Raw genomic sequence first — 25212 nt, 5'->3', positions numbered from 1 at the left:
TGGGAGGAATCACTCCCATCCTTTGTAACCTGGCAGGAAATCTAAAACCCAATCTGTTCCCTAAAACACTCATTTCGAGTTTCATGGTAATTCCTCCCAGAAGCCATTGACAGGGAGAGGAAGAGCGAGCCAGGCAAACCTCCACCCACCTCTGAGAGGTTGGGTACTTCCAGGGCACCCTCCATGCAGCCTGCCCCGCCTGAGCATTTCTGGGTGCTGTCCCGTGGCTGAAATACCACCCCGTCCACTGTCCCCTCAACAAGGGCAGTAACATCTAGATGGTTAAACACCAAGTTGGTCCCAGAGCCAGATGGCCCTCTACTGCAAGCTGTGCATTCTCAGGAAGGTGACTTCGCCTCTCAGAAGCTCCACTCCCCCATCTGTAAAATGGGTCCAATACTAAGACCTTCCACTTCACAGAATTGGATGTGAGGATGAGATGACATGATTTGCGGATGGCACTTCGAACTCAAGAACTCCAGACATCTGTTCCACGAATATACACAGGGCACCGACTGAATGCCAGTCACTGTCCCCAGTACTGGGGACACAGCAGCGATCGAGACAGACACAATCTTTGCCTCCGACGAACTTACATGTTAGTGGGGGGCAGGGGGGACAGATGATAGACAGGGCAGAGCTAACTACACGATACGGCAGCCGCAGTGTCAAAACATGGTAGGGAACTGTTAAAAAAAAAATGAAGTAGGGAAGGATAAAAGTGTCAAGGGGTGTGTTGTGCAGGGGTGAGGGGTGTTCAACCAGGACGGCCTGGGAAGACTTCATGAAGAAAGCGATTCATGGAGTTAATGTGTATAAGTTGCTTAGAACTGTCCTTAGCACATAGCAAACACTGCAAAGTGCAGGTGACACTGCAGACGGTGGGGGATGGGCATTCCAGGCAGAGGGAACAGCAAGTGCAAAGGTCCTGAGGAGGGAAGGGGCCTCTGCTGGCGTGGATCGTTGAGGGGGCCGGCATGGCCGGACAGAAACAGGCAGGGAGCAGTGTGCAAGCAGGTGGAAGGCAGACAGGAAGTGGGAGCTGGACCCCGAGGGGCCTGTGGGTCATGGTGGGGCCACGGTGAGGCCACGGGCCTCTCCCCTGAGTGAGAAGGGAGGCCGCTGCTGTTTTGAGAGCTCACTGTTTTTAGTAATAGTCTCATTTCCCTCATTCACCCCCTTTGTGAAAAGACATCTTCGCCTCTCTCCTTTTCTTCCATGGCTGAGTCCTCCTGCCCCATGGGGATGACGCCTGCCCACACTGCCTCCTCCTCCCACATTTGGGAGGAGGACTTAAAGAATTTTTGATCACATAGCTCTGTGTAACACACATGATATTTCTAGGAACCAGGAGTCTTCGGGTCTGGGGACTATGTGACTGGGAGTTTACGTTGCTCTGAATTTTGACAACTGTCAGATTGGAGATGAGCCCCTGACACAAATATGTCATCAGACCAGGCATCCCAGCGTAAAGGAATGCCTACACAGTCAATAACACCCCTTGGGAAAAAAAACGAAGAAAGAAAGAAAAAGGAAAAGCACCGGCTTAGGAGAAACATGAAATTCTAGTAAAAGGTAATTTAAACAACAGAGAGAAAGGATTAAGAGCTTGAGCCCATCTGCTCAGGATGGAAGTCAGGACTTTGTAACTCACCAACCATCGGCCTCCACTGCTGGGCTCAGCAGGAAGGAGGCGCCCAAGGGCTCCATCTGAGAAGGCACCAAAGGTGTGTCCCAACACGTACCTGAATGATTTCATGGTTTATTCCAGAATTGGGTATTTCTGCTGTGTGATCCCCACCCTAAAGCCCCAGAACATAAGAAATGACCATAAAAATCAGATGACTTATTTTTTAATCGAATGCTATAGAGAGTGACTATTTCTCACTTTACTCCCCTCTGTCTCCAAATTTACCTGTAACCCCAAGCACCTCAACCTCATTCCCAGCACCTCAGTCCTGCCTGCATCATGCCCTAGCAAATATCTTTGGGTTTTTTTGCTGTGTTTTTTTTTTTTTTTAAGATTTTATTTATTTATTTTTTCTGAGAGAGAGCGTGCGAACACAGGAACAGGGGGGAGGGGCAGAGGGAGAAGCAGACTCCCCGCTGAGCAGGGAGTCTGATGCAGCTTGATCCCAGGACCCCAGGATCATGATCTAAGCTGAAGGCAGACGCCTAACCTCCTGAGCCACCCAGACGCCCACAAATATCTTTAGTTTTATTCATTCCTTTCATTAGGGGCTTTCCATGACTTGGACTTTGAGGGTACAACGGTGGACAAAACAGACTCAGACCCTGCCCCAGATCAATTCCTAATATACAGAAGAGGCTCCATAAAAGCTTTCAGAATGAACAGAAATGGTCTCTCTCTCTCTCTCTTTTTAGAATTCTGTACCGGCAGAAAAAAGGAGCTGCCCTCCAATTCTGTCTTTGGAATTTGCTGGCTCCCAAGCTCCAAACTGGGTTACAGAACAAAATCCCAAGACCAAGGTTCTTTCCTAAATGGGCCACGACCTATTTCCACAGCCTCATCTGGTGACTCCCTCCCACGCAAAGCTGCACCCTCTTCCCAGAACAAGGCGGGTTCTCTCGCGCCTTTGCTACTTGGGGCTTAAAGCCCTGCTCCAACGTCACCTCCTCCAAGAAAACATGCCGGCACCCCAGCAGAGTCCACCCGTCAGTGTCTCTGCGGCAGGATTTAGTTGAATGTTGTGTCCCGCACCCCGCCCCACCCCCACCAGCCGGAGAAGGAAGCCAGGAGCGGGCAATGCTCCTCGCAGCCGCCAGAGGGCGCTTTAAAAACACCAACGCGACCTCTTGGTTTCAAATTCTCCCTAGTGTCTCCCAAGTGCTCTTGAGAGTTACCAGGTAAGACGCTTGTTGGATTTCCAAATCCTGGGCGGGCCACTGATCCTGCAACTCTGAGCTAGTGGCATCACGTGTCCAGGCCTCTGGTACTACATGTGTCGTCAGGGGATGAAACAGATGGCTTCCGGGCGCCTGGGTGGCTCAGATGGTTAAGCGTCTGCCTTCGGCTCAGGTCATGATCCCAGGGTCCTGGGATCGAGTCCCGCATTGGGCTCCCTGCTCCTTGGGAGCCTGCTTCTCCCTCTGCTTCTCTCTCTCTCTCTGTCTCTCATGAATAAATAAATAAATATTAAAAAAAAAAAAGAAACAGATGGCTTCCTACAAAGCCCTTGGAAGAGCGTCAGACACGTAGGCCATCCTCAGTTTGCGCTTGCATCGCTAAGCCAAGGCTTCTCGGCAGGAAAAGTCAAACTCAGATCGAGTGATTGGGGAGAGTTTAATAAAGAGACTATCACAAGAGCAGAGGCAAGTGGTGACACAGCTCCCCAGGGCTGAAAAGGAGGACTGATGGATAGACAGACGGATGGAAAAATGAGTGGATATGTTTCAGAAAGTGGAGTAAAAACGTTAACTGTAGAATCTAAGTAAAGGGTGCATAAGCATCCACTGTAAAATTATTCCAACGTATGTTCGAAAATGTTCATTAAAAGTGTTTGGGAGGGGGCCCAGGGTGACTCAGTTAAGCTTCTGACTCTTGATCTCCCTCGGGTCTTGATCTCAGGGTCAGGAGTTCAAGCCCCGCATTGGGCTCCAGGCTGGGCGGAAGCCCACTTAAAAAAAGAATGCTGGGGAGGGTGTTGAGTCAGCAAAGAAATTTGGATGGAATTGGTTAGAGAAGCCAAGAAACAAATCTCTGGAACTTTCCACAGAAACCACAGCCCTTTTCCTGCAGCATTCAGGAATGAATTGTGCCAACTGTCAAGCTTCGGCTCCTGAGGAAACAGCAGAAAAATGAAGAGAAGAAAGAAGCAAAGCCCGTGCTCCCACTTCTCAGGAATCCTGTCATCGCATCCTGAGATCTGTTTAACATCTGAGCTCATTTATTACTTGATCAACAAACGTTGACTGAAACCCTCCTCCGTGCCTGGCCCTGAGCTGAGCAGTGCCAAAAACACAGGCTGGCCCTGCCCTAAGGGGACTCAGAATCCAGGGGCAGAGACAGACTCCTTCTTCTGATACAGACCATCTAGAGTGATCAGAACATTTATGGGGGAAACCCAGGGGCCGTGGGAGCCCCAAACAAGGCATCTGATCCGGATGGAGGCCAGAGAGGGCTTCCTGCTGGAGAGGACATCTGAGTTGAGTCTTGACAGAGTTAGGTGTCAGCCAGGTAGAGAGAGGGGAGGACAAGGGAAAAGCATCCAGGGCAGAAGGAATAGCACATGGAAAGGCAGGAGGTGAGCAGAAGAGCATGATGCTCACAGTGAACGACAGGTCTAGTTTAACTGGAGTACGAATGTCAAGAAGGGGAGAGGCTGAAGTAAGCATGGAGCCCGCAGCATGATGTGAAAGGGCGGGTATGGCCTCCTATGCCACAAAGCACATGGACCTTATCCTGACAGTGCCAGGGAGTCATGAAAGGGTTACAGACAGTGGGAAGATGTGAGCAGATGTGCAAACAGGTGAAGCAGGAAGGGAACATCAGTCAGGACTGGCTAAGGTATGCTGCAGTAACAAACAGCTCCCGGAATTCAACAGCTCAAAACAGACAAGGTTGATTCCTTGCTCATGTGACATGTCATGGATCTGTAAGGACCTGTTCCACATCACCTTCATCCTACGGCCCTGGCTGACCAAAGCTCCAGCACTGGAAAAGTTGGTGGGCACACCGGCAAGAGCAGAGAACATGGAGAATCACACACATCTGCTCAGATGCTTCCACCTGGGAGCACCTCTCACCACTTCTCTGGCCACCGCAAGTCACATGGCCGTGCATTTCTTAAGGCGTGGGAAAGCGTGATCCTCCCACAGGCCCAGAAATAGAGGAAGACTGACCACTGATGACCAGGCGCAATGGCCACCACAGGATATGAGCGTGGAAGCAGCAAGAACAACAGGGACCAGGCAAGAAATGAAGAAGTTCAGACTTGGGGGGGGCGGAAATGGAAGACGTGAAGATCTGAGGGACATTCAGGAATCACACAGAATTCTGTATCTGCTGGCAATCTGTCCCAATTTCTTATTCTGTAAACCAGCTAACACACAGAAACAATCAGACTAACAATCAGTGAAATGGGGAGATGTTGGTCAAACAGTACAAACTTCCAGTTATAAGATGAGTAAGTTCTGGGATCTAATGTGCATTATGGTGACTATGGTGAAAAATGTACTGTATACTTGAAAGTTGCTAGGAGAGCAAATCCCTTTTTTCTCTCCTTTTTTTAAAGCTTTATTCATTTAATTAATCTCTACACCCGTGAGGCTCGAATTCACAACCCTGACATCAAGAATCACACGCCCTTTGACTAAGCCAGCCAAGAGCCCCTTTTTTCTATTTTTAATTGAAGTATAATTAACATAGAGTGTTATATGAGTTTCAGGTGTACAATATAGTGATTCAACACTTCTATACACACTCGGTGCTCATGGTCACAAGTGTGCTCCTTCATCCCCATCTCCTATTTCACCCATCCCCCAACCACCTCCCCTCTGGAAACCACCAGTTTGTTCTCTGTATTTAAGAACCTGTTTTTTGTTTGTCAAAGAGACTACATCTTTTTTTTTTTTTAAGATTTATTTATTTTACAGAGAGAAAGAGAGAGAGAGAAGGCACAAACTTAAGGGAAGGGGCAGAGGGACAGGGAGAGAAGCAGACTCCCAACTGAGTGCAGAACCCCACAGGGGGCTCAATCCCATGACCCTGAGATCATGACCTGAGCTGAAATCGAGAGTCAGATGCTTAACCAACTGAGCCACCCAGGCTCCCTAGAGAGTAAATCTTGGGTGTTCTCACCACAAATACAAAAAATGGTTAACTAGGTGAGGTGACAGATGTGTTAATTAGCTTGAATGTGGTACATTTCACAACGTACGCATGTCTCAAATCATCATTTCATGCAGCTTAAATATATACAAGCTTTAGTCATCAATTATACTTAAATAAATCTGGGAAAACCAACCAGGTAGCCTTTGGAACAAAAATGGGCTCTTTAGTGCTGCTTGTAATAGGAGCAAAAATTTGTGCACCCAGCACGTCTACACCAGCACCATCCGAGAGAAACAGAATGCGAGCCACGTGTGTCCTTCTAAATTTTCTAGTAACCACATTAGAAAAAGCAAAGAAACAGGTGAGATTAATCACATTAACCCCACATATCCAAAATATTATCATTGTAGAATGGGATCCGCACGGACATTACTAACGAAGTATTTTACATTCTTCTATTTTTCCTGCTAAGTCTTCAAACCCAGCGCATCTCCTTTCGGAGCAGCTATGTTTCAGGGCTCAGCAGCCCCTGTGGGCTACGGTACTACAGAGTGCAGATCTAGGCAAACTAGCTAATTACTACATCTTCCCAAGAGCCCTATAAAGCAGTTACTGCTTCTGTTTTATAGATGAAGAAACTGAGGCACAGGAAAATGAAGGGATTTGCCCCAAGTCACAAACTGGGGGAGGAGCCAGGCTGTGGACCCAGGCAATGGAGCTCCTTGCACGCAGATCTGAGATGGGCTCCTACACAGGCCCCCTATGAGGCTGGGTGAGGGAGCACGTGTGGAGGCCCCTCCCACACTCACTGGAAGTCTCTGCAGAGGCTGAGGATGATTCTGGAAAATCCCGAAAAAACCCGCACTGGTTCCAGGCATGAGGGTGTGGGTGGGCATGAAAAGGTGTGGGAAAGGATTGGATCATTGCCTCTCACTTGCCACAGACTGCCAAGGCCTTAGGAAAATCCCTCGTGCATCTGGCTGCAGGCCATGGGCTGCGATGCTCCTGACTCTGGTAGGATGGAGCAGAAAGTTGGGGGTGAGTCCCTGGGAAAGGCCCAGACCCAGGAGGGTTGGGGTGGCAAGGCCTCTCTTCAATGGCCCGTCTGGTGTCCAGCTCCACACTGAGAACCCCAGTGTCTCAAGTAATGACCCTCCCTTTCCAAGTGGGGAAACCGAGGCTCAGAGAAGTCCTGTGACTTGTCCAAGATCACACGGGAAGAACGGAAAGGATGCATCAGGAAAGACAAAAATCTCCCCTCACCCCCATCCCATGGCCACCCAATTCTCTTTCCAGAGGCAAGGGTACCGACTGCCTTGCAGTATTTCCTGCAATATTTTAGGCTATACAACACCTGGATCAGTTTTTTTAAAGTTGGTTTTTTTTTTTTTGTTTTTTTTTATGTATTTGAGAGAGAGAGACAATCTGAAGCCGAAACCAAGAGCGGGATGCTCCACTGATCGGGCCACCCAGGAGCCCCCGGATCATTTTTTTTTTTTTTTTTTTTTACACAAAAGCGGCACAGTGTTCTGTGTCTTATTTTTATTTTTCCCTTAATAATATTATCTTTGTGATCTCTCCAGAAAATACATATGGATGTGCCTCGTTTTTTGTTTTGTTTTGTTTTAACGCCCAGAGACCTCAAACTCTCTGAATGTAGCATGATGAGCTTAACCAGTCTCCTCTTAAGGAACGCCTGGGTTATTCCTCGTTTTCTGCCATTACAAACACGACTGGAATTGGCATCGCTTGGGCAGACCTCCTGCCAGCCACAGGAAGCCAGGCCTGTGGTATAAATTCCCCGGAGGAAAATGGCCAAGTCAAAGTGATATGCATTTGTCATTCTGAAAAACATTTCCACACTGCCCTCCAAATTCCTGCCTCCGCCCCTGGTTGGACCGCCCGTGCCTCGAAAGGCCTCTTGGCTCTCTCCGTGCTGTTTAAAGGTTTCGCAGTGAGAAAGGTCTTCACGTAGTACTTATGTAATTAAAATTAAATAAGCCCTTCGTTGAAAACACAAACCTGGGGAGGAGAGAAACCAGCAGGGCCAGTTCAGGCCCTGCCTGATGGTGTCCCCTGTCGCACCCGCCGGGTCCCCAGCAAGCCCTGTCTGATAGTGAAATCCATCTCTCGAGCACCAACACAGGCCTCAAAGACCTTGGGGGGAAAGGCAGGGATGAGAGGATGTCATTTTGCCTCTGTTGCTTTTCATCAGAACTAGATTCTTCTGCTCTTCGTGTTCTTCTTCCTTCTCCCTCTTCTCTCTCAAACTTCTGTTTTGGTGAGCACTGTGCTGAAAACATCTCCAAGTTAATGTCCAGTTCCACAAAAGAACACTCAAGTTCTGCAGAATCTGGCATTTTTGTTTTCTTTTTTTAAAAAAAGATTTTATTTATTTTTTCGAGAGAAAAAGAGAGAGAAGGAGCAGGGGGAGGGGGAGAGGCAGAAGCAGGCTCCCCACTGAGCAGGGAGCCCCGCGTGGGGCTCAATCCCAGGACCCTGGGATCACGACCTGAGCTGAAGGCAGACGCTTAACCGACTGAGCCTCCTAGGCGCCCCGAATCTGGCATTTTTCACAAGAAAAGAGGAAAGGGAGAGCAGAGCTAGGAGCTTAGAAGTAGAAACTGGAAAAGCAAAACAATAATTTATTCTATTTTAGATACATTAATCTCAGGGCACCTGGGTGACTCAGTTAAGTGTCTGTCTTCGGCTCAGGTCATGATCCCAGGGTCCTGGGATCGAGCCCCGTGTCGGGCTCCCTGCTCGGTGGGGAGCCTGCTTCTGTCTCTCCTTCTGCTACTCCCCCTGCTTGTGCTCTCTCTCTCTCCCTCAAATAAATAAATAAAATCTTAAAAAAAAATACATTAATCTCTCCCTTTCCTTTCCCTTCCCTTCCTGAACACAAGCAAGTAGGTGTCTGGAAGAGGAGACACAGCTGGGGGGGCGGGCACAGGGCTCAGAATCGGGTGTCAGAGCCAAGTGGGGTCAACAGGGCATCTACCCCAGGGACCAGGGGGTGTGGGCAGAAGGCGACCACAGGACATTGGTTACATTCAGGGGGTATCAAGCAAAGAAGTAAACATGTTAAGATTTCTCACTGATGGAGAAATGAGCCAAAATTAGGCAAACAGAGAAAACTAGGGTGGACTGTGCAGTGCGGGGTTGGAATTGGAGATGCCAGGGGAAACTCACTGATTTTCAATATGTGAAAAGAGATCCAGAAATAAACACAGATGTAAGTCTATGTGCATATATATGTAGGTGTATATGTACATATTCCCTGCCTCCGTCCACTGAGCGAGCCAGGGTGCAGCAAGAGCTCATGGCAATGACCGCATGGAATGGCCAAATCCTGGTTTCTGAATCTCATTCCCCAGTGAAATGTGGCAGTGCTTCTTGGAGTGAAGGCGACTTTTGGGACTGGGCTGGGGAAAGTACCAGGTGAGTCTGGCACATCTCATCATGCCAGGAAGCAAAGAAGTGCTCAGAGAATGGGGTTAGGGGGGCCAGGTCAAAAGGACACAGGAGTCACCTCAAAGGGGCTCCCTCGGGTCAAATTGGGGACAATTAGAACAGCAAAGTAAACAATGGTTACAATCGATTGTCTATTCGGATGTGACTAAGAATAAATCAAGGGTGATTTATTGGGTGGCTCAGTTGGTTAAGTGTCTGCCTTCGGCTCAGGTCATGATCCCAGGGTCCTGGAACTGAGTCCCACATTGGGCTCCCTGCTCAGCGGAGAGCCTGCTTCTCCCTCTTCCTCTGTGTGCTCGCTCTCTCTCTCTCAAATAAATAAATCTAAAAATTTTTTTAAATGAATAAATCAGAAGTTTGGATGAGGAATGGGGTATTTGCAGAGCCCCAAAATGCCTCCCCCAGAAAACACGTGAATTACAAAGAGAAAAAAAGAGTAACTTTACAGTAGAAAAGCCTGGAAGACACCACTTTACTGAAGTATCAAAGCGAACGTCTTGATGGGACGTAAGAAGACCCCATATGACCTCTGTGATGCTCCTGACAAAGATGTTTAGCCAGACTCTGATTATAAGAAGATACTAGATGAACGCACATTTATGGACATCCACCCCCAAAACAGCCTGTCCTGTTTGTAAAGTCACGAAGTTCAAGGAAAGAATGAAGAATGTTTCCAGACTAAAGGAGGACATGGAGACATGCAAGGTCATGCAATGCAAGAATCCAGATTGGAACCTTTACTGGGACGATACAGAGGCCATTACTGGGATAGCCAGTGAAAACTGAATGGAATATAAGGATTAGGGGGCAGTAATTTATCGATGCTAACGCTATTCATCTGTGAGGCTGTAGTTTGGTTCTACAGGAAGAGGTCCCTGTTCATAGGAAACACACACCGAACATCCCTAGGTGATGGGGCATACTACTGGCAACTCACTCTCAGGCCGTTTCGGAAAAACAATTTCTTTGTACCGTACCTGCAACTTCTCTGTAATCTTGAGATCCTGCCAGTTAAAAAAATATTCAAGCAGTGCTTTTAAAACTTGTTTGAGCACACGGCAGAGGGGGTGGGGCGGAGAAATACATCTGACATCAAGACCAGCGTGAAACACATTTGCAAAACTGAGAAGAAAATGTCACTGAATGAAACATAACTTTGCTTCAAAAGAGAAGCGCAAATATGGTTTTATAAATTGTTAATATAACACAGGAAAATAACTTCCAAGGGCAACAAACCCCAGAAACACTGCTGGAGACTAAATTGACTCCATGACCTACAATTTTTGTCCAGTCTTTTTTTTTTTTTAATTTTTTTTTTAAAGATTTTATTTATTTATTTGAGAGAGAAAATGAGAGATAGAAAGCACGAGAAGGAAGAGGGTCAGAGGGAGAAGCAGACTCCCCGCTGAGCAGGGAGCCCGATGCGGGACTCGATCCCAGGACTCCAGGATCATGACCTGAGCCGAAGGCAGTCGCTTAACCAACTGAGCCACCCAGGCGCCCTGTCCAGTCTTTTTGCAAGTACGTTATAATAAGGACAAACACATACCGAGATTGTAGCACGCCCTGGGTGCTGTTCTAAGGACTCTGCAGATACTGCTTAATCCTTGCAACAATCTTATGAGGAAGGTAATCTTAATTCCCAACTTAAAGTTGATGCATCAGAGGCTGGAGAAAGGTGAAGTAACTTACCCAAGGTCACCCAGCTAGGAAAAGGTGGGGCTGGCACAGAATTTTAATCTGACTTTACGACATCCTGCAGAAGGGACATCATTATCCCCCACTTGACAGACTGGGTAACCAAGTTTCAGAGAAACTAAAGGGCCAGCCCACGGCCATGCTGATTTTGAAAAGCCCAGACTAGTACGCAAGAACAGTCTGGCACAGTCGGGGAGACTTCATGTCAATGTTGAATCCTGAATTAGGAACCTCGGGCTGTCCATCGAGAGCTTTGCTATCCAATATGGTAGCCACTAGCCATATGTGGCTGTTTAACTCAAATTAATTAATATTAAAACTTTGGTGTCTCACACTTACCACTTTCATTTAAGATTTGATTATTATTTTTTTAAGTAATCTCCACCCCCAACGTGCGGCTCGAACACACAACCCCGAGATCAAGAGTCACACGCTCTACCCTACCGAGCCAGCCGGGTGCCCCTCACCACTTTTCAGCGTGTGCTCCTAGCTACCACACTGCACATCACAGACTAAAGGACATCTCCATCATCATCGGAAGTTCTCTAGAGATTGCTTTGCAAGGGCTCAACGATTATTCTTCCTTTTTTTTTTCCTTTCTCTTTCTTTCTTAGTTTCTTCTCTCTTTCTTTCCTTGTCTCTCCCTTTCTTTCTTCTATTTATTTGAGAGGGAGCACAAGCAGGGGGAGCGGCAGGCAGAGAGAGAGGGAGAATATAAGGCTTCCCGCGGAGCAGGGAACCCTACGTGGGGCCCGATCCCAGGACCCTGGGATCATGACCTGAGCCTAAGGCAGATGCCCCACCAACTAAGCCACCCAGGTGCCCCAATTATTCTTTCTAAAACAGGGATTGGAATATTCCAGATAGTTTTTAATTGAATGACAAATGCATGAGCAGCTCCTATCAGACTATAGGTTAACAAGCACATTTCATTGTGTTTTCACGGGAGTGGCACAGCCAGATTTTTCACATAAACCAGTACGTCAGGAAAAAAAGCCTGTTGGCCCACAAACCCCAACTGGGTTTCAGTCCATGGTCATGCCACCTGATGGTACCTGTACACTCTCACCTTGTAGATATCCTTTTTTTTTTTTTTTTAAAGATTTTTTATTTATTTGGCAGAGAGAGAGAAAGAGAGCACACAAGCAGGGGGAGCAGCAGAGGGAAAGAGAGAAGCAGGTTCTCCACTGAGCAAGGAGCCTGACGCGAGGCTTGATCCCAGGACCCCAGGATCATGACCTGAGCCAAAGGCAGACACTTAACCGACTGAGCCACCCAGGTGCCCCCCCACCTAATCCACTGGGTCGAAACCCCAACTCTTGCTTTGGTATTTGGCATTCTGCATCCAGCAAGGTACCTATTGCCTCGAAGACAGACAAGTGGGAGAAAACAGAAAGCGAACAAAATGTCTGCCAATAACAGCAGCTACCAATAACTAAACACTCTTCCCAGCGAGGGCTGTTTACAGACCTCATCTTCATCATTCTCACGCTCCCCCGGGAAAGCACACGGGATTACACCCATTTTTACAAATAAACCATGGCAGCTCGGAGAAGCGACGTCACTGCCCAGATCCACACAGGTCATAAACACAGCAGTACGAACAGGAATCTGTCCCACCTCGGGCTCCTCATCCAGCTACTTCCCGGGCATGGATTTACTTAATCTAAAGCAAGCCCAGGAGAGACACCGATTCCAGCCTCCAAGCGATTCTGGCTCAGCCCCACTGCAAAGCTCGTCCGACAACTGTGGAAGCAAATAGGATTACAGGACACTCAGGACTAAATCCATGGTAATGACATATCAGAGGCAGGGTGGAGATGAAGACAAAGAAGAGGCTTAAAGAGGACGAACAGAGGAGAGGTTTAAAAAAGATGACAGAGGGAGGGGAGGAACTGTCCAGCTGGCTAAACTTCCCCCTAGTCCGTCGCTGTATTCTCTAGCCCCGCCCGGTGCTCGACGCTATCGCGGCCGCCACGTGGATTGAAATCGTAGGTCTTTTCTCTCACCCCCTGGAGTCCAGTGCGGTAGTAAGAGAAATTTTGATATCCGCACCATCCACCAAGCGGCCCCGTGTGGCTATTTGAGCGCTTGAAAGGGGACTGAGGAACTGAATTTTAAATGTCATTTCATGTTAATGAACTTAGACTCAAACGTATACACTACCTGTGGCTAGCGGCTACCCTATTGAACAGCACCCCACTACATAGTGAGCTACAGAAGGTGAAGGCAGGGCCTCCCCAGGTGCGGCCCCCAATGCCCAATAGGGGAACTAGGTGTTTTGGGGGCACCCTCTGGGGTCAGGCTCCCTGGGTCCAAACCCCAGGCCTGGGAAACCTTGAGGAAGTGACGTAATCTTGTTTGTACCTCAGTGTTTGCAGCTGTAAAATGGAGCGTCGTGAAGTGGGCCTGAAAAAGCGTTGGAAGTTATTGAATCTAAGTGCAGAGCAAATGAATGTGCATTGTGTGATCTTTCCAACTCGTCTGCATGAGATTTTTTTTTTTTTTAAGTAATAAAAGTTGGAAGGGGCGTTAAGCGTCTGGCCTTCAGCTCAGGTCATGATCCCAGGGTCCTGGGATCGAGATGCACGTCGGGCTCCCTGCTCAGTGGGAAGCCTGCTTCTCTCTCTCCCTCTCCCACTCCCCCTGCTTGTGTTCCCTCTCTTACTGTGTCTCTGTCAAAAAATAAATAAATAAAATCTTTAAAAAAAGTAAAAATAATAAAAGTTGTAAAAGTAAATGCTCGTTCTATTCTACGAGACTGCTCTGGGCATTCTGGGCGCCTGTAAACACTATGCGTGCGTACCTCAGTGCCTGGCACCTAGAAACAATGGAGGCCTTAAGAAGCTGAGCAAGCATTTACCTGGCAAACATCTCTTCTGTCACGTGCCAGAGACATAAAGACAGAAGAAACAGTAACACGTAGTGAGCACCTTCTAGATGCCAGGTACCATCCTAACCATTTCCATGTATTAACTCATTTTAATCTCCACAACCCTCTGAGGCAGATGCTTATTATTATTTACTTTAGGACAGTAATATTGTTGCCTCTTTTTTATTTTTTAAATGTTTGACATTTCTTTGTTTGACATTGACTTCCTCTTCTACAAGCAGAGTATTTTTATCTAAATCAGGCAATTAATACTGGACTTCAATTATCTAATCTGTGGGCTTTCTTGAGATTTTTTTTTTTCCCCAGTTACTTAAATCATGTCTCTTGTAGCAAAAGAAAATTCTGGCTCATGCACTGCATTCTGTGGTCAGGGCTCCTTATTCCCCTTTCATCTGGAACACGTTCTCTGTCATCCTTTGTTTCATGACATGGATATTTCTATTTCTTTTTTTTATTTTTTTAAAGATTGTATTTATTTATTTAACAGAGAGAGACACAGCGAGAGAGGGAACACAAGCAGGGGGAGTGGGAGAGGGAGAAGCAGGCTTCCCTGCAGAGCAGGGAGCCCGATGCAGGGCTCGATCCCAGGACCCTGAGATCATGACCTGAGCCGAAGGCAGACGCTTAACGACTGAGCCACCCAGGCGCCCCATGACATGGATATTTCTGAGGACCAGAGGTGATTTGATTAGTAGAAGGTCCCCCAGTTTGGGTGTGTCTGATGTCCCCACACGGTTAGGTTCAGGATGTTTTGCCCAGTACCATGGAAAGCGATGCTGTGTCCTTTCTTGGGACAACCTATCAGGAGGCCCAAGATGTGTGTCTGTCTGTTACGAGCGATGTTAACTTTGATCACTCGGTTAAAGTGGTGCTTCCAGGGTCTTTCTGTCTTTCTTTTCTTTCCTTCCTTCCTTTCTTTCTTTCTTTTTTTTTTTTAAAGGTAAGGTTTTTTGTTTTTGTTTTTGTTTTTAAAGAAAGATTTTTATTTATTTAACAGAGAGAGACACAGCGAGAGAGGGAACACAAGCAGGGGGAGTGGGAGAGGGAGAAGCAGGCTTCCCGCGGAGCAGGGAGCCCGATGTGGGGCTCGAACCCAAGACCCCGGGATCATGACCTGAGCCGAAGGCAGACACTTAACGACTGAGCCACCCAGGCGCCCCCCTTTCTTTCTTTTTTAAGAATTTTATTTTTAAGTAATCTCTATGCCCTACATGGGGCTTGAACTCACGACTCCGAATCAAGAGTCATAGCTCCTTGGACTGAGCTAGCCAGGCGCCTCCCCAGGGTCGGGGGGGGGGGCTGTCTTTTTATGTCAATATTCCTTCCTATGAAATTAAGTATCTCATGGGGAGAAGTTCACAGGACTCAGAGAAACATTTTACTTACTATATCACCAGTTTATTATAAAAAGATATAACTCGGAACAGCCAGATGGAAGAGACACATAGGGCGAGGTATGGGGGAGCCTCCATGCTCTCTGAGCGCACCACCCCCGCCACATCTCCAGGAGATAACCGACTCAGAAGCTTTCCAAACCCCATCCTTTGGGGGTTTTATGCAGGACTTCACTGCATAGACAAGACTGATTTAAGTCATTGGCTACTGGGGACTGATTATTCCATCCCCAGCCCCTCTCCCCTCCCAGGAGCTCAGACGGGGTGGGAATAAATCTAATCACCTGATTGGTTCCCCAGGCAACCAGCCCCCACCCTTCAGCACTTTCCAAAAGTTGCCTCATTAACATAAACTCAGGTGTGACAGAAAGGGGTTTGTTATGAATATGAAGACACTTTTATTGCTCTTATCATTCAGGCAATTCCATAGGTTTTAGGAACTCTGTGCCAGAAACCAGGCCAAAGACTAAATATGTATTTCTTATTATAAATCAAAATATAGCATCTATTACTGGCTCCTGCCTGAATCAGTTATTCTTATGAAAATTCCTAAATGGTGATGTTCTGATTCCATCACTCCCTCTACATTCACTTGTTGACTTGTGACTATAAGAAAGAGCTTTAGCTTATTTATTTATTGACTTACACCCTTTAAAAAAAAAGATTTTATTTATTTTGAGAGAAAGAGAGAGAGAGCAGGGGCGGGGGGTGGGTAGCAGAGGAAGAGGGACAAGCAGACTGCGCTGAGCACGGATCCTGACATGGGGCTTGATCTCAAGACCCTGAGATCATGACTTGAGCCGAAATCAAGGGTCCGACGCTTAACCAACTGAGCCACCCAGGCGCCCTGACTTACTCACACCCTTAATATCACTATGTAGTCATGGATTCCTGTTTATTCAGTGGGTTATAATACTTTACTATCATTTAATTTCGTGCTCGACTTGCCCCAGATTTGGTCATAGACAGCCCCTTTCAGATGTGTCCTTTTGACACACTCCCATCATTCTTTGACTATTTTCTTACTCTGTAGGTCACCTCTGTTTTAAAGATGAAGAAACTGAGGCATAGAGGACTTGAATAACTTGCCCACTTTATACTGATGGTAGCCACGGGGTCAAGATTTGAAGGCTAGCATTGTGGATCCAGATCTAAGCTCTTAGCAATTCAGCCAGCGTGCGTCTTTACCGGGGCCAAAACCATGATTTCATGTTCACAGCTGTATGCCCACCACTCAGCAAGATGCTTGGACCCATGGTACATGTTAAATAAAAATGTATGAAGGGGCAAGTCGGCTTGCCTCCCTCTCCCTCTGCCCCTCCCCCGCCTGCATGCATACATTCTCTCTCTCTCAAATAAATAAATCTTTAAAAAAAAAATGTATGAAATCTGGAGTGCCTGGCTGGCTCAGCTGGAGGAACGTGAGACTCTTGATCTCAAGGTCATGAGTTCGAGCCCCACGTTGGGCGTCGAGCCTACTTAATTTTAAAAAATGTATGAAATGAATAAATGAATGAATGAATGACCCCTCTGTTATATCCCTCAGGTCCCACCCTCCCTCCTTTCTGACCTTAAATCCATTCTGAATCATGATAGTCTCTCTTTTGCATGCACACTCCAGCCCCCAGCTTTGTCCTATTGACAAGGCAATCTGGCAATGTCCCCCTTTCCACCTGCTCAATGCCTGTACCCATGTAAGTGACCAAAGCTGGAGAAAAATCACACAACCCTGCTGGAAAGTCTTACTTTAAATTCATGACTCATAACCTCCAGTGGGCCCTTAATTCTAGAAGTCACCCTACACAGTCAAATCCATTCCTTTGCCTGCGCTCTGATGTCATACCTTCTCAGCTCCCCACAAAGTGACTCCTGTTACCCCCTCGGACATCAAACAAGTGAGGAACGACTCAACATGATTAGTCTTCAGGGAGATGCACCCGAAAACCACCATGAGACACTACATCACATCTACAGATGGGATAACATTTAGAAGAACTCCGAATGACACCATACGTTGATGAGAATGTGGAGTTACAGGAATTCTTATTCATTAGCAGGACTGTTAAAACAGTACAACCGTTTTTTTTTTAAGATTTTATTTATTTATTTGAGAGAGAGAATGAGAGAGAGCACAAGAGGGAAGAGGGTCAGAGGGAGAAGCAGACTCCCCGCTGAGCAGGGAGCCCGATGTGGGACTCGATCCCGGGACTCCAGGATCATGACCTGAGCCGAAGGCAGTCGCTTAACCAAGCGACCAACCAAGTACCTGAGCCACCCAGGCACCCAGTACAACTGGTTTTGAAGAGGGTCAGGTAGTTTCTTCTTAAGCTGAACACATGCCAATCCTCTGACACAGCAATTCGACTGCTGAGAATTTACACATGAGCAACGAAAGCTTATGTCCATAAAAGTAAGTGTACAAGAATATTCATAGCGGGTGTTATCCATAATAGCCCCAAACTGGAAACAGCACAGGTGTCCGTCAATAAAGGAATAAAAAAAACAAACCATGATTTCCACATTCTGTGGAGTGAAAGAAACCTTACACAAACGAGGATATGCTGTATATTTCTATTTATGCAAAGTTCTAAAGCTTTAGATGTTGAATACTTGCCTCATAGCTACTGCGAGTTGAAATGTGATGTAAGCATAAATACACAAGGGATCCCAGAGACTGGGTACAAAATCCCCATAAAATATCTCATTAATAATGGTTTTATATGGATAACTTATTTAAATGATGTTTGTATATATGAGGTTAAAATATACTATTAAAATTAACCACACCTTTTTTTACTTTTTTAATGTGGATACTAGAAAATTTTAAATTACATATGTAATTTAAATACGTCTTGCAATATATTTCTGTTGGGCAATGCTGATCTAAAATTGATAGGTAAGTGCTCACTTTGGCAGCACATATACTTAAATTGGAACCACACAGAAAAGATTAGCACGGCCCCTTCACAAGGATCACATGCAAATTCGTGAAGCATTCCATATTTTTAATATATGTGAAAAACGGATAGACAGATAAAATTTATAAATAACACAAGGAGTGCCTGGCTGGTTCAGTTGGTAGAGCATGTAACTCTTTTTTTTTTTTTTAATGATTTTATTTATTAGAGAGAGAGACAGCGAGAGAGGGAACACAAGCAGGGGGAGTGGGAGAGGGAGAAGCAGGCTTCCCGTGGAGCAGGGAGTCCAATCCCAATCCCAAAGCAGGGCTCGATCCCAGGACCCTGGGATCATGACCTGAGCTGAAGGCAGACGCTTACCGACTGAGCCACCCAGGCACCCCTGAGCATGCAACTCTTGATCTGGGGTTCAAGCCCCATACTGGACGTGGAGCCTACTTCATCAAAAAAAATTTTTTTTACTTTATAAATAAGACTAAAGCAGAACCACATATATTTCTAACACCTCACTGGAGCACTGTCCAACTTCTAGAACCACGCAAGGATTATCTGGTTCTCAGGGGGAATGTAACTTTGTAAGTCCTACTATTTATTACTGATTAGGGCCCCGACTCTATAAGGTTTAGATTTAACTTTGCAAATGACAAGATTGATAAACTGCAAACGATTTTTCTCTGGTAAGATGCAAATGACTTCAGATGTGAATGACTTCTGCCCAGTAGACAACAGAACCCCAACAACAATGCACGTAACGACGTCAAGAGTATGGCAGGAGAGGCTCTAGAGAGGCCAGCACTCCGTCCGAACTAACTCAGCAGAAACAACGAGCAGTTGAGTTTTTAAAAGGTGGGGTGAGGCGGAGATCTTAGGTCATCTGTGTTTGCTAATTGGCTTTCCCCAAAGGAAAAGGAAATTTGCTTGTATCTCTGTGACAGGAGGCAGTTTAACAACCTGGAGGAAGGTGCCCACACAAGTGAGGCTCTCACCCCCCTTAGGAAACTGGGAGGCAGGAGTACTATCTCCTTTGATATTCACATCTCAAAGAGCTGGCTCCCAGGTCCGAGAGAAAGACATTTTCTGGGCAGGAGGCTTTTAAAGACATTTACATACATCTCAAAGGGCCAGAGAAAGAATCTATAATGATAAGTTTTCTAAAGTGAATGCTCTAAGAAAAGTGAGGTCTGGGGCTTCTGTGGTTAGACCATCTGGATTCTGGAAGGGCCCGGGGTGAGAGGGAGGTCAGGGGTTTAAACGCGGGGAGAGGGGCGCCTGGGTGGCTCACTTGTTAAGCGTCTGCCTTCAGCTCAGGTCATGGTCCCAGGGTCCTGGGATGGAGCCCCACATCGGGCTCCCTGCTCAGCGGGAAGCCTGCTTCTCCTTCTCTCACTCCCCCTGCTTGTGTTCCCTCTCTCACTGTGTCTCTGTCGAATTAAAAAAAAAAAAAAAAATCTAAAAATAAATAAATAAATAAAATAAAAGCAGAGAGAAGCTTATCTCAAGTTTAGTCAAGCTGAAGGAAAAGTTACAGCCATCTTGGGCACGCTCTGTAAAGCTGGTCGGCTTGGGTTCAAATCTGGATTCCAGTGCTTATTAGCTGGGTGACCTGGAGCAAGTTCCTCAACCTCTCTGGGTCTGGTTTCTTCATCTTGTAAAATGCAGATGATTAACACTTACCTCATAGGATGGTTGTATAAATTAAGTATGTTAATCCAAGTACAGCAGACAAAACAACACCTGATACATGGATTACACACAAAACAGTACCTGATACACGGATTACTTGCTGTGGGTAAATTACTTTACTGTCCTGAGCCTCGGTTTCCCCAATCATCCCATCTGAGAATGTATATGGAAAATTAAATGAGACTCCAGGTGCAAACACCCTTAGTACAGGCCTGGCAGCGTGATAAGACTTTTAAAAGTTATTAACCTTCCTTTAGTTACTATTACTGTTGTTCATGCTCTCGTTAATTTCCTATTTTGTTCCTATAATCATCATTTACTTTGAGTTGTCATACTCTTTCTCATTAATAGTGATATTGGAAATATCACTATTATTATCTTGCTCTTGCCCACACCTGGTCACCCTTCCATCAAGCAGTCCCAAAGCCAGCCAGGGCCTCAGGCCCAAACCAGGCATTCCCTCCCAGGGGCCTCTACGCCTTCATCTGATTGGAGGAGATGGAGGTGGAGTTCAGGCCCCAAGTCCCCAACATGAAGCAGAGATTGACAGCAGCACCCTTGAGACCTCTGGACAAGTGGGACACAGTGGCTAAGCCCACGGAAAGATTCTAAAGAAGCCAAACAGAAGACAAGGTGGGTGGGGCCTGGGGAGGGTGTACGACCTGTTAAACAAAGCTCTCCTCTGCTCCCAAACGTTGCTAAAAGCCCCATTCACCCTCATCCCCACTTAATGGTTTCACGGGGCATCCCCCTCGTCAATGGGACTGCCCCACAAGCTGGCTAAACCCCAGGAGATGAAAGGAGTTCAAACCCCAACTTCCCCCGGGGCCATGGTTCTAGATCTCAGCTTCTCTGTTAAAGGTCTTGGCATTCCTGCCCTAGCTCAGCTAAGGGGTTACACTAAGAGGTCAGTGTAAGAAATGAATCCTTCAAAACACTATACAAAGGAATTAAATTTTTATTGAGACCTTTCTGTGCCAGAGCTGACCACACAGGGGCATAAGGCACGGTCCCTGCCCTTGAGGAGCTCACAGTCTAGTAAGGAAGTCGGCTGCCCCAAAAATTGCCACAGAGATGGGGGGCAGGGGCAGCAGCCAGCAGAGGAGGGCATGATTAGCCCACTCCACCCCCCATATTCCAGATTGGCTATAAGAAGGCAAACAGGAAGCTTATCATTATTTCTCCCATTTTCCCTGTGACAGCCCTGACTTTTCTCGGTCCCAGGCACCATGAGGAGAGGAGGGAGAGACAAAGATGAGGGAGATGCATTTGCTGCCTTCAAAAAGCTGCAACACCCTGGAAGGATATATACAATGGTAACTTTATTTCCCAAAGCCGCAAACCAGTGCAGCAGAAGCTGGGGAGAGTGGGGGAGATTGGAAGAACAGAGGCTGGGCCAGCCCAGTCCAGGCAGGGAAAGGGAAGTAATGGAAGAGAGGGTGCCCAGGGCCAGGGAATAGGGCAAGACGGAGGTTTTTAGATGGGAAAACTCATAGTAAGTTGCCAACAGTCACAGCCAACAGAACGGCCCCCAACCCAATGGAGAAAGTTGCAGAGCCTTTACCATAGGGCACATCTTCTGTAGGGAACTGCCCCATATTACTACGGTCCTGGTGGCCAGCAGCACCTCCGGCCAAGCTAGATTCCTCTTTCCACGAGGTCTCAGGAGGTACTTCCTGTGGAGAAGTCTGGCTGGTCGGGGCTGAGGTGGGTTTGGTGGTAGAGACAGCAGTGGTTGGGGCTGGGGTAGAAGTAGTGACAGAGGTGGTTGGGGCCAGAGTGGTGGGCTTAGGAGCGGGCAACAGGACAAGGGGTGGGATTCGAGGGGAGAAAAAGGTCTTGTTGTGGAGGTCCGAGTTACAGCGGGACCCCTGGCAGCAGGAGCCACTGAGTGTGAACCCTGGGCCTGTCACCGCATCCCGGGTGCAGAACTCGTCCTGGACACAGCCCCGAACAGGCAAGGATACAGTCACATTCGCTGCAGGAGGGAGACACAGGTAGGTCGGTGGTGGGAGGGTTGCAGATAGGGGCAAGACAAGGGCGAGAACCCCCAAAACGGGGGACAGAAGGGCTCTGCATCCATTAATCCAAAGTCTCAATTCGGGCGCCACTTTGAGAAACTCTGTCCCACTGTCTCTGGCACATGGTGAACCACATTTCCCACTTTTGAGAGGAAAAGTGTGTAGGATGAACTACAAGTCCCACAATGCCTTGGGAGAAAAGTTGGGACAGTTTGGCCAGGGGTACACCTCTCACAAGACCAAAGAGCCCAACAAACTTTCCCTACAGACCTCTCTTCATTTTTCTCCCCGTCTCTCTCCCTTCCACCCCCACCCCTGCCAAAATTTAGTCTTAAGAGTTCAGAACTACATCTCCCATAATACACCTGGCAGAAGAGGCGTCTGAAGAACATCCCCCAGGGCTCCCTGAGGCAGAGAGAGGCCAGCTGGATGAACTACCTCTCTCCTAAGTGGTTGGGGGGGGGGGCGCAAACCCCTTGAGTTTTAAGGAGTCGGAACTAGAGTCCCTGCAATCTAGAAGCTTGGAGACTTATATTTCCCAGAGCACATCGTGCCGTTCTGCACCTGGCAGGCCTCTACGGAAATGTATTTCCCCCCAAAAACCTCTAGAGCAAAAGCATCCGTAGCCCCATGCTACGCTGGGGATAGAGCTGCATTTCTCCTGACGCTCTAGCATAAGACAAGAACTTAGGCCTACAGTTTCCAGAACGGGTTGGAGGTGGGGGAACTCTTCGGGTAAAGGGCTACCCACCGCCCATGAGGCCTCGGAGAGGCTACCACAACTCCTGTCGACCCCGAGCTCCCGACTCGCTCACCTGCCGTCAGGGTGACGTTACCGTCGAAGCAGCCCTTGTAGACCCGGTCGCTGGCGTTGTAGCAGCTCACGACGGGCGGCGCCGTACCCCGGCACGCCTCGCGGCTCAGCCCCACGCAGCTGTAGCACTCGGCACCGTTGGACGGGTACGCACTCTCATTGCCTGCGAGGGCAGCGGGTTGGAGGGAAGGGGTCCAGAAGGTTCCGGAAGCACGTCTCCGCCCCCCGACGGACACCGGGCTCAGTCCCCTAGCCCCGCCCAGGGTGTGACCCGACCCCACCCAGTGGCCTCGCTCCCTCCCCCTAGCCCCGCCCCTAGCGTCCCACCCCACGTGGCCCCGCCCCCAGCCCGTGTCGAGTTCTCCCGCCTCCGGGTTGGGATCACCTTAGTGGCTCAGCGGCGGTGTGGCTCCGCCCCCGAGCCTAGGGCCCCGCCCCCACCGACCTGCGGGGTTGAGCGCTCGCGACGTGAGGTTGAGTTTGGTGTTGCAGCGGTCCTGGGAGCACTGCTGCAGCTGAATGAAGGCCAGAAGCCCGTGAAGGTCCAGGCCGCGGTCATTCTTGCCCGGGAGCCCCGAACCGCAGCCCCGCACTGCCACCGAGAACTGCCCGTGGACTGCGGAGAGCGGCGAGGGGGCGGAGTCAGGGGCGGGGCCTCGGGGCAGGGCCTCTAGTGGACCCCCTTACCCCTCCCAGAAGAGAGCCGGGCCACGGTCGAAGGGCAGGGGCCTCAGAAAGCCGATCGAAAGACAGACGGAGGGGCAGAACCTCAAAGAGCTGAGTCCGAGGGAACAGACAGGCTGACAGACTCTGGACAAAACCGAGGGGGGAGGGCCGAGAATGGAGTAGGACGGGGCCGGGCGATAGAGGGACGGAACCGCAGAAAGCATCCTAAGGAGGAACTGGGAGACTGACAGAAAGGGCACAGGCGCAGAGACAGGTGGGGACTCCCAGGAGCTGTAGCCTTCGATAGGGGCGGCATTCCCCCCGGGAATGGGCCAGCGGGGCGGAGCCTCAGTCTAGGGAACCTAGAGGGAGACCTCGAGAGGGCTCTGCATGATCACGGGCCTACCTGGATAGAGGATTCCGGCAGGGACAGGGTGAGTAGGGAGGTCTCAGGGGCGGGGCGCAAATGGCTAGGGTGTGCCCTCGAAGGGGACCGGGTCCCAAATCCGGGCTTTCCCAGTTCACCCCACTCACCCCTCAGTCCCGCGCCCTAACGGCGTGGTTGTGTTGAAGGGCTCCCAGCCAGGCTGAAAGGGACGCTTTGAGGGCGCTGATGGATGTGGGCCCATTCAGAAGGGGCGGGACAAAAGGAGGCGGGGCCTGGCTGGCGGAGCGTGTAGGGGTGGGAATGGACCAGAGGGCCCCACTCACTGGTCTCCACCGCCCCCACGGCCTCTGTGCAGACGTCCACGCCCGGCGCGCACTTCACCGTCTTGGTCTTCTGCGGAGAGCATCCGTCGTCTGCTTTCTGCACGCAGCTGTAGCACTCCAGGGCCTGCGCTCCTGGGGATGCAGGGCCGAGTAGAACTAGGGGATCCGTACTGAAGCCTCCTCCCGAAAAGGAGAAATGGTCCTTCCCATGCCCTCTGTCCCCGGGACGTGACAATGCTGTTGCCCACCGTTTTCCAGGGCTGGAGTAAGGAAAACCTCCCCACAAATCTGGTGCCTCCTCTTCTTCAAGCCCCCTATGCCTGCAGTGGGAGCATCCTTCCCACAGCCCCTTACGCTCAAGATGGGGGATCCCGGCTCTGGATGGGAGGGACACCTTCTCACAGTCCTCCGTTCATGATGGTAGAACTCTTCCCACAGTCCAGGCAGCTCAGTGAGGAATCCCTTCCCACTGCCCTTCTGACCAGGGCAGGGGAATCCTTCCCACAGCCCCCATCTGCTCAGGATGGAAGAACTTGTCCCACGGTCCCCCAGGGCAGGAATCCTCCCCTACAGCCCCCTCTGCCCAAAGTGGGGGATCTCTCCCACAGCCCCCTCGACCGGAGCAGATGATCTTTCCCGCAGCCCCCTACTGCTCAGGATGGGAGATCCTCTCCACAGCTCCCCCTGTAGGAGACAGCTCCTTCCTAGAGCCCCTACTGTGCCCCCTCCATCCCCTCCTGGCCACAGACCCACCTCCTCCAAGAAGGAGCAGAAGCAACAGCTGCCCTGTCGTCCGGATCACTGCCTGGGCGCCTACTTTCCTGGCAGGGTCCATGACTCCGTCCTGCTCCCTCAGCGTCCCCCCTGGGTGTGCCGCCTCCCAACCTGGGCCCTCTTACCTGAGCCCAGGATGAGTAACCTCCCCCCAGGCAACCCTGGCCTTGCCCAACCAGGCCAAATCAGCGTCCGCCGTGGGGCGGGGCACCCACCCCTGGGTGCGTCACCCACAGCTGCCGAGGCGGGAAAGGGCAGGAGGCAAGGTTCCCTGACAGTCCCCAGGAGAAAGTCTGTGTGTTTGGGGCCCCCGGGGTTGCGGGGGGAAGCAGGTAGAGGGGAAAGTACTGAGGCTCAGAATGGGGAAAAGGG

General features: G+C 49.1%; 1 protein-coding gene and 1 non-coding gene across 3 annotated transcripts; one reads left to right on the top strand and one right to left on the bottom strand.

The window, feature by feature from the left end:
- Positions 1–7318: 7318 nt before the first annotated feature.
- LYPD3 (LY6/PLAUR domain containing 3) lies at positions 7319–24901 on the bottom strand. Of its 2 annotated transcripts, XM_025849551.2 has the most exons (5): positions 24820–24901; positions 24067–24198; positions 23135–23305; positions 22691–22852; positions 20832–21832 (listed from the first exon to the last, which is right to left on the bottom strand). In XM_025849551.2, exons 1-5 carry the CDS (start codon positions 24899–24901, stop codon positions 21345–21347), a joined length of 1035 nt encoding a protein of 344 aa, XP_025705336.1. In that variant the 3' UTR covers positions 20832–21344. The 2 variants fall into 2 exon arrangements, 1 of the variants encoding a protein (XP_025705336.1); XR_003203995.2 differs by lacking the exons at positions 20832–21832; positions 23135–23305; positions 24067–24198; positions 24820–24901 and adding an exon at positions 7319–8082 and having other exon boundaries at positions 22691–22932.
- On the top strand, positions 18154–18260 carry LOC112807327 (U6 spliceosomal RNA). Its single transcript, XR_003204058.1, has one exon. It is a non-coding gene; the product is annotated as a U6 spliceosomal RNA (small nuclear RNA).
- Positions 24902–25212: the final 311 nt, after the last annotated feature.

Source organism: Callorhinus ursinus, unplaced genomic scaffold (assembly GCF_003265705.2).
Source record: "Callorhinus ursinus isolate GAN/ISIS: 27379988/994484 unplaced genomic scaffold, GSC_fseal_2.0 scaffold71, whole genome shotgun sequence".
Taxonomy (NCBI): Eukaryota; Metazoa; Chordata; class Mammalia; order Carnivora; family Otariidae; genus Callorhinus; species Callorhinus ursinus.
The sequence above is the reverse complement of the archived record's forward strand: the minus strand, read 5'-3'. Positions and strand labels throughout refer to the sequence as shown.